At 39.7% G+C, this 14223-nt stretch overlaps 1 protein-coding gene across 3 annotated transcripts in view; it reads right to left on the bottom strand.

The window, feature by feature from the left end:
• Window positions 1-3453: 3453 nt before the first annotated feature.
• Window positions 3454-14223, bottom strand: part of OS9 (OS9 endoplasmic reticulum lectin) — a 57684-nt gene continuing 46914 nt past the window's right edge. For 2 of the 3 annotated variants that reach the window (XM_075591580.1, XM_075591579.1), the window contains 3 exons: window positions 12808-12975; window positions 8316-8428; window positions 3454-7083 (listed from right to left, as the gene is read on the bottom strand). In XM_075591580.1, the coding sequence (XP_075447695.1) occupies window positions 6943-7083; window positions 8316-8428; window positions 12808-12975 (422 nt within the window). In that variant the 3' untranslated portion in view covers window positions 3454-6942. The remainder of the gene's footprint in view (window positions 7084-8315; window positions 8429-12807; window positions 12976-14223) is intronic. The other variant, XM_075591578.1, reaches the window with a different exon arrangement.

Raw genomic sequence — 14223 nt, 5'->3', positions numbered from 1 at the left:
TGCACATACAGTATCGTAAATTGAGCATTTCCCTGAGAACAAGATAGGTGAAATGATGGCCTCTTCACTATGTTGGAGCAGCATGAGATGAATACAGCTCATTATTCACAGAAATGTCCTACTTGGGGTAAAAGACAAATGAAGACACAAAAAAGGGTACAGTACAGACTGCTGGCTAAACACAAATCTACTTAACAGGCTTGCAAAGGCTCTCCAATACCTTAAACCACACTTTAATGATGAGAACAGGGATTACATGTCTATATATGGTAGTTCCTCAACGGTTTGTGGCAACATAAGGCGTTGAGTTAATATTTATTCTGCACAAACATTGCGCTTAAAAGGACTAGAGCAGGAAAAATAATTGACATGATTAGGCTTTTCAGTAATAATTCACAGTATAGGCAGCAATTGTCAAGCATACACCAGCTTGATACCACAAATGTAACCAGATGCCCTTAGAAGCACATGAATTTAGGAAACAGAAAATGTCAGCACATTCTGAATACTTTGTTGCTGAAGATTTGTGGTCTCGTAATCATGGCACGGATATGAAAATGACCTTCAAAGAAAAAACTATTGAAATATATGTAAAGCTGCACATTTTAGGTGTCTGGCACACAATGGCCATTAACGTATTACTGTAAATGAAAACCAATATACAAAACAGAAACGCAAGAATTCACATCAATGCAACATGCTAAAACATCTGCTAAAATATTTTCTGGCATTGCTTCTGGGAAAACCACTGAGACGCCCGGCCATTATTATTTAGGGCAGCTGGCAGCAAGTAGAAAGAATACCTAAGGCGCTAAAGAGAGAAAAAATATATATAACTCTTATTTCAATTTGTAAAACACATTCCAATAGGGGATTACTTAAGTAATAATCCTCGAAGAACAGGCCATCACTGCCCAATTATGCCCTGGCTGGAAGAGTTGAAGGCCTGAGGCGAAGCCGAGGGACTCTAACCTAGCCAGGGCATTATTGGCCAGTAATGCCCTGTTCTGAGGGGATTACTACTATTATAGGCTAAATGTAGGCTTTTTTCATAAATAATAGACACTTTTGTATAGTTATATGGATTTTTTAAAATTAAAATGGTAAATACATTAACGCACCTCTATATACGCTTACACTGCAGCTATCTATATCCACACACGGTCGCCCCCTCTGTGTGTACACACACACAGGAAAAACTGCAGCTATAAACAAACTGCAGACTGCCATTTAGTTTGCAGCTACACAAACACTCTCGCTCCTCAACTCAAAATGAAGCTGTGTTCCCGGAGGGAGGGGGAGGAGTCACTGCCTGCTGCTGCTATCTGGCCAATCCCATGCCCTGTCTCAGACCTGTTCTTGACTCCTGACCAATCCCCTGCACTGTCTCAGAGCTGTTCTGACAAAAGGAAAAGCTGATTGGCTGAAAATAAATACATTGCAAGCTGTAAAAATTCCAGGCATTACTGAATGAATAATGCCCGCAATTATAACCAATCAGAGAGCAGGGGTTTCAATAATGGCCGGAATTTTACTGCTTTAGCCTATAATAAAATTTAAAGTGACTTAAAAGTGCTTAGTCTAGAAATTCTCTTTATATACTAAGTGCGGCCTCCAAAGAATTCCTCGCATGTTAAATTGTCCTCAATAAAATCTCCAAACAATGAGAGCAGCTGAAATGGTTGTGTGGAGAAAAGTTAAGTGTGTATATATATGTGTATATATATATATATATATATATATATATATATATATATATATATATATATATATATATATATATATATATATATATATATATATACATACATATACACACACACATTATATATATATATATATATATATATATATATATATATATATATATATATATATATATATATTACACATATATATACACACACACACACTTTTTTTTTTGCTTTTTTCCCACATAACCAATTCTATCTGCATCCATTGTTTGAAGAGTTGACAGTTAATTGCCGATTGAGCTCGAATAGACCTTGTGGGAGCTTTGTGAATTCCACTCATAACGTTACCTTCCACAGGAGTCAGTTTTCAGTAATATGTGGTTATTCATTTACAGCACAAACCTGTATAATGGACATTATTAAAAATGTAAAATAAAAAGAAGCACTCATGATACAAACTGTAAACTTCCATGGGTGCTTGCAAAAAAACCTGGAGCCTAGCCATGTCGTATGGTAAATACAGAAAAAAAAATAGGATGCACCCACATGATTTTTTTTTTTTTTTTTTTAAACATAGGATTGAAGCAGGTTCCATATAGTGCTGAACCCGGAACCCCCTGCTTCCGGAGATAGACATCTGAAGGGGGTGCCGGTATCTCTGCTTTTTAAAGCTCCCGCATACCGTGGGCCATTAGGAAGCCGCTCCGGATGACGTCACAGCTTCCTATTGGCCCACAGACGCTGCAACTTTGAAAAGTGGCCATTACGTGATCTCTGCTAGTGAGCAGGAGCGGTTACCGGAACCTGCTACGGAGGTATCAACAGAAGCAAGGGGTCTCCGGAGCTAAAATTAATGGGGTTCAGCTCTGGAGACTCCCCGTTTCAAATCTACAGTATACAAAAAATTTTTTTACATTGCCCGGTTGTATTGCCTCTTTAACAGACTGATGTTTCGTTTCCTGTTCGTTGGACCAAAACATCAATCTTTTATTAAACTACCTCTTTTGTAAAGACCATGTGAGTGCAGCGTAGATTTTTCTGTATTTACCAAATGGACATTATTAAAACAGTATATACAAAATTAAGAAAAACCACTGGTGTATATACTGTAATAAACACAGCTTCATCTGTTACGGTGTACATTATATTAACTTATTGATGTTCAGGTGTAAGTCAGAACAGGGGTGCACAAACTTTTTCCCCTGCCTGCTCTCGCCCCCCCTCCTTACCTTGTCTCCGGCGTCAAATGACGCCGCGGGGTCACATTACCTTGCTGCGGCATTTGATGCCGCGTTGCCGAGGACAAGGTAAGGGAAGTTGCAGAGGCCTCGCGCGATCCTCCGGCATTTAAATGCCTTGGGGAAGAGTGCAGGGCCTCTAATCACCGTGCCCACCCTAACCCCCCCACCCCCCCAGTTTGCACACCCTTGAGTTAGAAGACTGATGCATTCAATCCCCTCTAAAAACAGCTGATCTCGGCACAACAAATTGTGGGATTTAGCAGAGTAATAACTTTCAAGATCAAAAATCATCATTAGACCTTTGGGCACTAAAAGGGCTTTGCGGCAGACACCCACTGGTATATTGGCTTTAACGTCATACAATCTGTATTCAAAGTCCTAGAGCCGAGTTCCCTTAAAATGCAAAATATATCAAGCAAAGGTGAATGATGACAATGAATGATAATAATAAATCATCCCCTTCCCCAAACACAAAAAGGTAAGGAAACTACAAAAAGTGAAAATAAAACTCACTCCAATTTGGAAGTATTACAGGGTAGCTTTATTTTTGGTGTGCAACAGATGCATAGAAAAAACCCCAGACCTTTCAGCTCCTGATTGGGGGGCCGCAAAAACATGTTTTCTGCGTACCCGTTTTCTACCAAAAAAAGTATTACTGTACTAATTTTTTGATGTGTGTTCGTTTTATTTTGACTTCCATGCAGACTATTGCCAGCATCACTTGACTAGATCTTTCCTGCCTTAAGTGAAAGATGTCCTCACCCTCCAATCCAAGCATGAGAGGAGCAGTAGTAGTGATATGCCCACAAAACTGGCAGAAACCATGTGCTGCTGTTCAGGAAAAGGTCTCAAGTGTGCTGTGCATGCCAGTTTGTGAAGCTACCTGAACACTACACAAGGACTACAAGCTACGAGACATATGTTTCTAGTAAACCAGTTTGGGCCATATTAAGTGATGCCATAAAACACCTTTCAACCAATTCACTTTAATAGAAAGGTCTTATGTAGTAGTTCTGCGTAGTAAATGTGATCCTTAATCCTTTCTCCTCTCCCAAAGAAAACATCCCAACTTGCCTGTTTTACTGTAAAATTCGTTTACCCTTTTCAAATGTTGCTGTTCCAATTACCAGCCTAAATTTTCCAACAAACATTATTTGAATCTTTCTTTATGCTGAACTAACTTCATTGTGAAATTGTAGTAGTTTTAGGTTTTGGTGAAATATTAAAGTGAAATATTTTCATGACATTATAAAATTACATTATAGCAATGCTCGAATGCTGTAAAATTTCTGTCACATTACCCAACATAGGCCACAGCCACACACACAGCCACACACACCTCCTTTAGCCTTGATCTGTTTATGTAAACGTTCAGTCCCGCTTAGCAATGTTTCTGGGTGTTGAAATAAAATTGGAGTAGAATGATTCCGAACTGAAAACGCCTAAGGCTGAGTCCATACAGCCTTCACCCGCGTGGAGGTGTGCGTCTGTGACAACACCCGCGTGAAGTGGGTGCAGTTTTCGGTCATGCTAGACGCGCCGTCGGGGGCTGTGTCAGTGACGTCACGGAGCTGGTTCGTCTCTCACTGGGCGAACCGCTCACGTGACCTGCCCGTTGCACCGAGAAATCAGTTTCTACTGATTCCTAGTGCAACCTCCATCAGACTATGAAAATCACTTGTGCATGAATGCAACACACAGGCAGGGGGCAGTCCCAATGCACGTTTCATCACCATTACCGTGACTTCATCAGGGTTTACCAGGTGAGTGGTTGGGAGACCATAAATAGTCCATAGTCCATTCCCAATCAACAACAGCCACACATGATAATCACACTGATAGTCTGTGTATCAGAGGCTTCAATTTAAATCTATAATATATAGAACAAATAAAAACACAGAAAGGAGATGCGAGAGAGGGGACACAATATCATATTATTATAATAGAACCAATTGCAAATATAAAATTCAAAATGGAGATTCAAAATAGCATAAGGATTCATTGGAAGTCGTTTAGTGCCAGACTAATTGTGCGTTCATGCACAAGTAATTTTCATAGTCTGATGGAGGTTCCTGCAACCCTGTATCTAATACGTCTGACTTCTGCCGTTTCCCGAATATTGTGGCGTTTACTCCACACTGGGACTGCTGCAACCATACATCAACTGCTGCTCAGGGACACGAGTAGTGGATACTACCTACTGTGGATGCTACTGGATCCTCCTTCGCTCTGATTTTCCTGCTACTCGTGAGGGTGCCCATCTTGAAGCTTTTTTTTTTTTTTTCCCCAATACATTTTAAAATCGGATTCACACTTTGTGGTGCGCCATCTCTATCACTATCCCACTCGGATGCGTATCATGTATTTGGAGTTATTTTTCATAGCTTTTCAAATGTAGGACCCGAGGGCCTAACTGCAGTTCGGAATCAATAGTTGAAAATAGGTAGAGAAGCTAATGGTCTGAATACTCCTATTTTATTTCAACACCCATAAACATTGCTAAGCAAGGCTGATCCTTTATATAAAACAGATCAATATATGACAATTGAAGAGCTCTGTACATTCTGTACATTCACATGCACACGCAAACTGTGCAAATGTTCTACTTTCCTTTCAGCAGGAAAAGGTGAATCATTAGGTTGGGCTCGTTTTGTTCCCATGTATCAGTAGCTTAATATGAATTCTTTGTTTCCAGAAATACCTGAAAAGCAAGCAAGATAAAATAGGGTTGCAGGAAATAGTTCTACAAAAAGGAGAATACAGTTTTATTCCTTTGTTCCTTCCTGTAGTGAAAGTATTTAAAGTAACAATCCAAGCACTTTTTTTAATTTATTTTTTAATTAACCCAGGATTGTAGCAGGGGGTCTCCGGAGCTGAACCCGATTAATTCCAGCTTCGGGACCACCAGCTTCTAGAGGTACCAACCTCCGTAGTAGGTGCCGGTAGCCGCTCCGGCTGAACAAGCTGGGCTTTAAAAGTTGAAAAAAACTCCAGCGTCATGCGGGCCAATAGGAAAACAAACCTGATGACATCACGGCTTCCTATTGGCCCGCAGGGTGTGTGAGGTTTGCAAAGCCGCCATAACATGAACCCTGGTAGCCGAGCAGAGCGGCTATTGGAACCCACTATGGAAGCAAGCATCTCAGGAAGCAGGGGGACCCCAGAGCTGTAAGTAATGGGGTTCAGCTCCGGAGATGCCCTGTTTCTATCCTGGGGGAAAATAAATATATATTTTAAAGGAGCATGGATTGCCGCTTTAAAGGTGGCTTAAAACAGCAATAAATGTTCTAGGGGAGAAAAGGGATTTAATGGTGCAATCTCTATACTTACATTTATTCTTGACACTACCAAAATTAAGGACATCAAGAAATTTCATAAATTTGAAAAATACTTTTAGGAGAATTTTGATTTCCTAGAACTGTCTCAAAACGTTTTTGGGGCTTGTGTTTACTATGCTGCAGTGCTTGATGGTTATGCTCCTCAGGATGATTTTGTAAAAAGCCATTGCAAATTCCCATTTAATCAGAGTTAACTGATGTTCAGAGAAGGCTACAAATTACTGGGATAGGGTAGGGAAGGTCAACAACTATAAATGAGAACTGCAAATCATTTTATTTTTTCAGAATGCAAACAGAAGCGGTTTTAGGAGGTTGAAAGCATGGTCATTTTCAGGAAATGAGGGGGCTTTACATAAATTGCTGTTTTAAGCAGGTAATTCTGAAGGGGATAACCCATTTATTTCCCATCACTGAAATCTAAACATAAATAATTAAAGATAATTTTTCCTCATAATTGTGCTTTGCAATGCTCCGCAGATCCCCTAGCAGCAGAGGGCTCAAACTATTGCAGACTAAGCTTTGGTCGTCTTGCTGATGTTTCCAAAAAGGGACAGTGGGCGGAGAACAATGCAGTGCATTATCCTTAAACGTCTTGTTACGAAGCTCAAGTCCGCTTGACAAAGTCAGGGATGTCTGGTTTCTTCTGGTGACGTCCTTATTAGTTTCAAGTTAGAAATCCACATCTTCAGAGTCTGTAGCAGCACCTGTGCTCTTGGACTCATCCTGATTTGGGTTCCAGACAAAACGGTAGTTGTCCTCCAGCTGCTGATGCCGCTTTTGTTCTTTGTGAGCCTCTTCTGTCCCTTGAATCTAGAGCGAGAGTAACGAGAGAGAGAAAAAAAAAAAAAGCTAGCTCAGGAAAAGTGCACCAATTCAATAGTTTGCATTGGAAGGGGGAAGACACAAACCTAATGTGCCATCTGTCATCCGCTCCACTTTTTTGCTTCCTTGTCCCTTGCCTTGTACCATTGTCACAGATCTCAGGCAAGATTACCATGTGAGTATATAGGATATATATCCACACAGCATTCTCTCAGACAGATCAAACAACCATACAACCCAGTGAATCACAGATCATGACCACATGAGCATGTGGTGAGTGTGGCTTTGGGACAATCAGATCAGGTAACTCAAGAGTTTCCCATGGGCCTCAACCAGACTGAAAGTTGCACAGCTGCAATCATTCAATACTGTGCATGGCTTTACACTTTATAAAATCATGCACACCAACCCAAAAACAAATCTGGACATTGCTAAAACTTATAAGATTACAGATAAAATAAGATACAGCCAAATTGAATAGAAGATCTCTCACCTATAAACTATGCACTATCCTGTAATGGTCCATCATTCATAAAACCTGACACTAAATGGTTAATTTTTTGCCAAGCCCTTAAATTTAGTAACAGAATTTTTCTAAACTGCTTCATAACTTTGGTTACTACAGTTCTGGAACTGCTACGCATTCTCTCTTTTGTCAGATATGAGCCCAGAAAAAAATGACTTACAAACATTTATACAGTATAGTAATTTGCCTTTGTCTCCCTGTTAGGCTTTCAGATCTAAATATGCTCGTGTTCTTCATTGCCACTGCTCATATTGTGAGATCGAGACACAAGGGGCACGCCTATTATCATTAGGGGCATACCAATTGACGTCAGGCATGCCATGCACCATTATGGCATTCTCCTTTGCCGGCAATAGAGGGAAGAGCAGCGGTAGGCTAAATTGTACAGCAGACAATCAAAGTAGCATGGCAGCTCACCATTCAAAATGAACCCCGATGCAAAGCTCTTAAATATATTCCTCCAGTCATTAAATAATAGTTAAAGAAGATGTTCCATGGCTGAATGCTTTCATACTTTCTGTAACTCCATAGTTGCAGCCCAGATTAACGCAGCAGGGGGGTCTGATCCGGAAGCATGGACCCCGTGCAGCAGACTTTGTACCCAGCGCGGCGGCAGTTTGCTTTTTCGGCCGTGGCGCTGGGGGCTATATACACGTCACAATGTGATGCTGCTTTACTCTGGAGCCTGACTTACCAATATGTTGAAGAAAATATCTTTCAGATTCTTGGTGTCCTCTTCTGAAAGCCAATGTCCATCATCCTCGTCCCCAAAACCACCTGTAGTAAGGATCTTGATTTCTATTTTGCCTGTGTATAAAAAAAAAAAAAAAAAACAGAAAAAAAGGGAGCTAAACCTTGCAATATTAGTTACCGATGTAACCACTGCTGCATTTCAGTGCAAATTATTATTTTTTCAAATAACCGTTTCTGCCGTCCCACTGACAAATGTGAAGAAATTACATCTTAAACCATATCATGAATACCTGCCATATTTTTGTAACAGTTGTAAAGTTAAAAAGTCAGATTTTTTTTTTCTTGGTCACATTCAAGTTGGCAGCCTTACTTCTTTTTCTAAATGTACACATGTGGCATTAGGCCTGTAAACAATTATAGTTTGGAAGATAGAAAGGAGAGTGGGGATATGACTAAGGCTGTGCTTATAGTGCCACGACAGCAACGCCACGTCAAAACAAATGCATTGCCGCCGTCACGTGAGCTTATAGTAAGCGCGATGCGATGGAGCGACAGCTTGGTCGCGATCGCTGGAAGTCATCTCTATTTGATTTTTCCAGCGACCGTAGCCTGACGTCACCATAAGGCTGAGTTTATAGTGGCGTAGTGCTTGCTGATGCGCGCTGAGCATATATTCAGAGACCCATTATATGTTATGGTGCCATTCTGAGTGAAAGCTTCCGCTTGCTTGCTCACGCTTGCTGAACCTCGCTCAGCTTCCAGCTACAGGCAAATCTGTGTTTCTGTGCTTGCTGGAGAGGAGGTGTGGTCACGTGACCGCACAGCCTCCAATCAGAGCGCAGCACATAAATTATCTTACACCCGAGAGCGGCCATTGTTCCCTGTGTGCTGTGCGTGTGCACAATTTTTTTTTTACATTATTATGGTTTTTTAATTCGGGGTCCAAATATATATTTTTTAATAAACACACAATATATATATATATATATATATATATATATATATATATATATATATATATATATATATAAACAACAAGAAAAGAAAGCGCCCGATCCTAGTGCAGCATGAAAAAATACAATTTAATAAAAATAAAAATAATTGAACCAACAAATGCGAACTCACAAACAATGGATAAATAAAAGCATGTAATGAGTATACTCATTCGCCAACCGCCCACGATGTGTCTTTATTTGCGTGCCTTCTCTCCGCCTGTGTTGTATCAGCTCCTCCGAACCGACATCCAGCAGGGGATACAGGAAAAGGATCTCCACGTGGTGACCCGGAAGTCCTCCTCACTGTGAGTGCAATCCGGATGTGAGGATTGTGGTCCGTGACCCCGCAATGCAGGGGCTGATCGGAGAAATCTCTTAGCAGTCACAGAGGCAGTCCGTGGTGAAGTGGGCAGTAAAATGGAATGAATGGTATAACACAGTGTGGCAGCAGCTAGAAAACGCTCTTCCCTACGCGTTTCTTCACACTAAGTGACTTCCGGGTCACCACGTGGAGATCCTTTTCCTGTATCCCCTGCTGGATGTCGGTTCGGATGAGCTGATACAACACAGACGGAGAGAAGGCACGCAAATAAAGACACATCGTGGGCGGTTGGCGAATGAGTATACTCATTACATGCTTTTATTTATCCTTTGTTTGTGAGTTCGCATTTGTTGGTTCAATTATTTTTATTAAATTTTATTTTTTCATGCTGCACTAGGATCGGGCGCTTTCTTTTCTTGTTGTTCACAGATTTCTTGGAGTTCGTTGGTCCCTGTTGAGAGCAGCCAGATCCTAGCATGGACCCTTGTTTTGGTTGATATAAATTTTATCTATTTTTGCATTTTTTTCATATATATTTTATATTTTTCTTTTTCACATTTTTCATTTTTTCACAATTAGTGTCATTTTTATATTTTTTGTTCATCAGCCATTCTATATTGTCCAGGAGGGATTCATCAGTGTAGCAGATTTAATCACCAACATATGTCATTTATCATATTGCATGTTTACAGGCATATATGCATATTTTCACCCAAGCAGCTTTTTAACATTGGCACTCAGCCTTTTATTCAATCATATTGTATGTAATTTTTATTAGTGTGAGTCAATCAGCCAATATATTGTGTTGCACACTTCCTGCCAGTCACCCCTGTTATCCATCTTATACATTCTAATTTATACATTCTAATTGGTAATAAGTGAGTTTGCACCTGAGGTGCGCAGTCTATTTTTTGTTTAATATATATATATATATATTATATATATATATATATATATATATATATATATATATATATATATATATATATATATTTGGACCCCGAATTAAAAAAACATAATAATGTAAAAAAAAAAAAAAATTGTGCACACGCACAGCACAGAGGGAACAATGGCCGCTCTCGGATAGGGATAGGTATATATATATATATATATATATATATATATATATATATATATATATATATATATATCTCTCTCATTTAACATATATCCCCTATATCCATGGATACAATGGATATATTTATATATATATATATATATATATATATATATATATATATATTATATCCATTGTATCCATGGATATAGGGGATATATGTTAAATGAGATACTGTATATATAATCATATATAAAATATATATATTTTGGATATATATATACACACACACACACACATCATACATACATACCATACATACACATCACACAGATCCCTGTCCCGCCTCCGCCCCACAAGCCCCGCCTACCAGAGCACACGCTCTGTCTGATGGGCAAGAACATAAAAGCCGCTTGGTAAGCATCAGCAAGCATCGGCGCTGGAGAGCACAGCCACTCTCCACTATAATCTCAGCCTTACCATAACCTAAAGCTTTCAAATATAAGATACAGCATGGGGGTGGGTTAAAGAAAAAGTAGTAAGAGAAAGAGAAAAAAAAAAAAAAAAGGAAGGAAGGTCATGCTTTGGAATTTGAGTCTGGGAGACGTCAAGGAAATGCTGCATGCAAAGGGTGGTGGATTAATGGAGCAGAGCTGATTGGAAGGTTGGAGGTTTCACATCAGATAGGGAGATTAGGTAGGCCAGGTGGTTATCTGCGGTCACATTCTATGCAACATGTATTTATGTGGTTGTGTCAACGAATGCTCACAAGCATGAAAGGAAGAAATTAATAGACTGTAGGGCAGCATACACTGTTGCAATAGACATGCCTAAAGCCCTTTGGGCCTATTGCAAAAGTATTGATGATATTGGCATTGCAAAAGTAGTAGACAGGGGATTAGAGATTTAACAGAAATGTTGTTTATTCGGTTCTGGACAGGACAGTGATCAGACAACCTACTGCAAGCTTCTCCCAACAATTATGTGTTACTGAAAAAAATGAAGTATAATAGAGTCCTACGCAAACACCAAGCAAGGGGTAGGGGGGTGTTAGTGAAAAGATACCCGATGCAGACTTCTGCGCTAGAGGACCTGCTTCACAGAGTGCATTGCTGGTTACATTCGCCTTATCGAACATGAGGTAAGGGCTTAAGGGTCAGTGGCCTCAGAGCCAGTCTGCTATAAAACTGCATTCATTAATATATCAAAGGTTTTATGAAGATAAGACATTTACAATTGTTAGGATTACATTGTTAGGTGTGAAGAGAGAAAAAAAAATATTACATTATTTTTAACATATGCTTGAAAAGCTTTTAGGTCTAAAAGGCAGAAGACAGGTTAATAACATCACTACCTAAGGAATTCCTCCATGCAAGGACCTAACAATACAGACTTCAATGCATATTACTCTTCTAAGGAAAATATGCTGTAAATTAAATATAAAACCAATGGCTTTTCGTAATAGTTTTTGGAGGAAGAAGTGGATGAAGGGTAGGTGGGGGAAGAGAAAAATATAGCTGGATAGATTTTCTGAAGAATAATTCATGCCATTTCCACAATGAAAATATTTGTTGAAGCAAATGCCCTTGTCATGTTGATTCTAGGTAGAATCACCTTATCTCACTGTACAAACAGGAATCAAAACATTGATTATAGTAAAGCCACAGTCACAAAGAAGAACATCCAATCTGCATTTGAAGCATTGAGAAAATACATTTGCAAATGTAACGCGAAAGAGAATATCCCACCAGAAAAAGTTAAAGTGTAACAAGCTATATAAATAAAGACATACAATACAACAAGCCACACCCGATACCATACAGCAGGCATTTAGTGATAGGAGATCCCAATGGAAATTGTTAGAGACCCAAGAGAGGAGACCAACACTGCAAAAGAACCACAGAAGAAAAGCAAACCAAAGAGAATCCTCTAAGAATCTCCTGAAAAGGACACACAAGACCCGTACAGACACAAGACCATAAGCTAGACAAAAACCTAAATAAATAAATCACCTGACATCATAGCACCTTAATTATTCTACTACAGACAAGAGAGAAACACTCATGACCGGAGACACAAAAATAAACCAACTGGGTATTAATCTGTGAATGGGGCCTACCTTCTGCCTTCAGTCCTTCCTTTTCAAGCAGATCCTTAACAACCTTCTCAATGTGTCTCAGCTGTGGGTTCTCGCTGCTCATTTCTCTCACCTTCCTCTCATTCTGCTCAGTGCTGCCCCGCCGTATCTTAGTGACCCTGACTTTAACACGGCCATCCAAAGGTTCATCTAATGTAAAAAGGCGATAGGTTACTTTTTCCCCATCAGTAAACAAAAATATAGAATTTTATTGGGGTACCAAACAAATGGCCACTAACCCATTGAACATCTTTCCCTCTGTAGGGTGACTGTTAGTCTGTTGCTGGGTAACGCAGCAGAGAACAGGTGTCAGCTACCTTGAATGACCATTAACACCAGATCTGGTGCATAAAGCCACAACAAACCTTAATGAATTTCACCCGAAGACTGAAAGTACTTATGGCCAACAAGTCTAGCCTTATCACCACATGATAAAAACAGCAACATATGTCTATAACCTGCAGAATCAAAGCAGATGGAACTGGAGCCATAGTACCAATCTCGGTAATGTGACATATGCTCAAGAGATCCCTTACTGATCAGGCTTTTATTTATTTATTTGTTTTTTTAATCCCTTTCCCTGCAAGAATGGCCATCTGGCAATGAAAAGGTTAAGATATGTACCCCACACAGTTTTTTTTATATTGATCCATTGATATTAGGCAATAAGCTGATGACATCAATTTATCAGATCAAGAAATGCTGTTCTAATGGGCTAACCCAGAATGCCAGCAATAACAAACATCAAAGAAGGCCTTATTAAATGATGGAGTATGAAGACCAAACTGAAATCCGATTTTATTCTTCTCTTCAAGGGATGCCTCTGCTATCTCCCACACCATGACCTGAACCATTGAAGCTCCCCTAAAGCCCATTACTTTTAAGACACTGGTGTCTGCATAATACCAAATACAGCTGAACCCCGTTATAACGCAGTCCTCGGGGTCCACAGAGTGAGACCGCGTTATAAAATTGCCGCGGGAGGATTTACCGGCATCTGCAGCTCTCTCTGCTTCATAGGGCTGCGTCCCGTAGACTTTCAAGTGCAGAGGAGGGTCACATGACAACATCCCCCTACACCATGCGGGATTTTTTTTTTTTTTTAAACTTTCAATGCTTTATTGCTAACGGACACATACACACCCCTACACCATGTGGGAATTGAACATTAATACATTTTATATAATACACATGCAGGAATCGAACCCAGGACCTTTCATATTCTAGTACCAATTCTCTACCTCTACACCACAGGCTGTGACAAAACAGACTCTATAATTATACTTAATCTCTACAGCACATTGCAATGGACTGCACTGTGTACTATGTATATGTTAAGTTTGTTTTTAGAGTCTGTGACATCACACATTCCCTGTGGCGTAGAGGTAGAGAATTGGT

The sequence above is a fragment of the Ascaphus truei genome, chromosome 3, assembly GCF_040206685.1.
Source record: "Ascaphus truei isolate aAscTru1 chromosome 3, aAscTru1.hap1, whole genome shotgun sequence".
Classification (NCBI taxonomy): Eukaryota; Metazoa; Chordata; class Amphibia; order Anura; family Ascaphidae; genus Ascaphus; species Ascaphus truei.
This window is presented reverse-complemented; position numbering and strand designations above follow the sequence as displayed.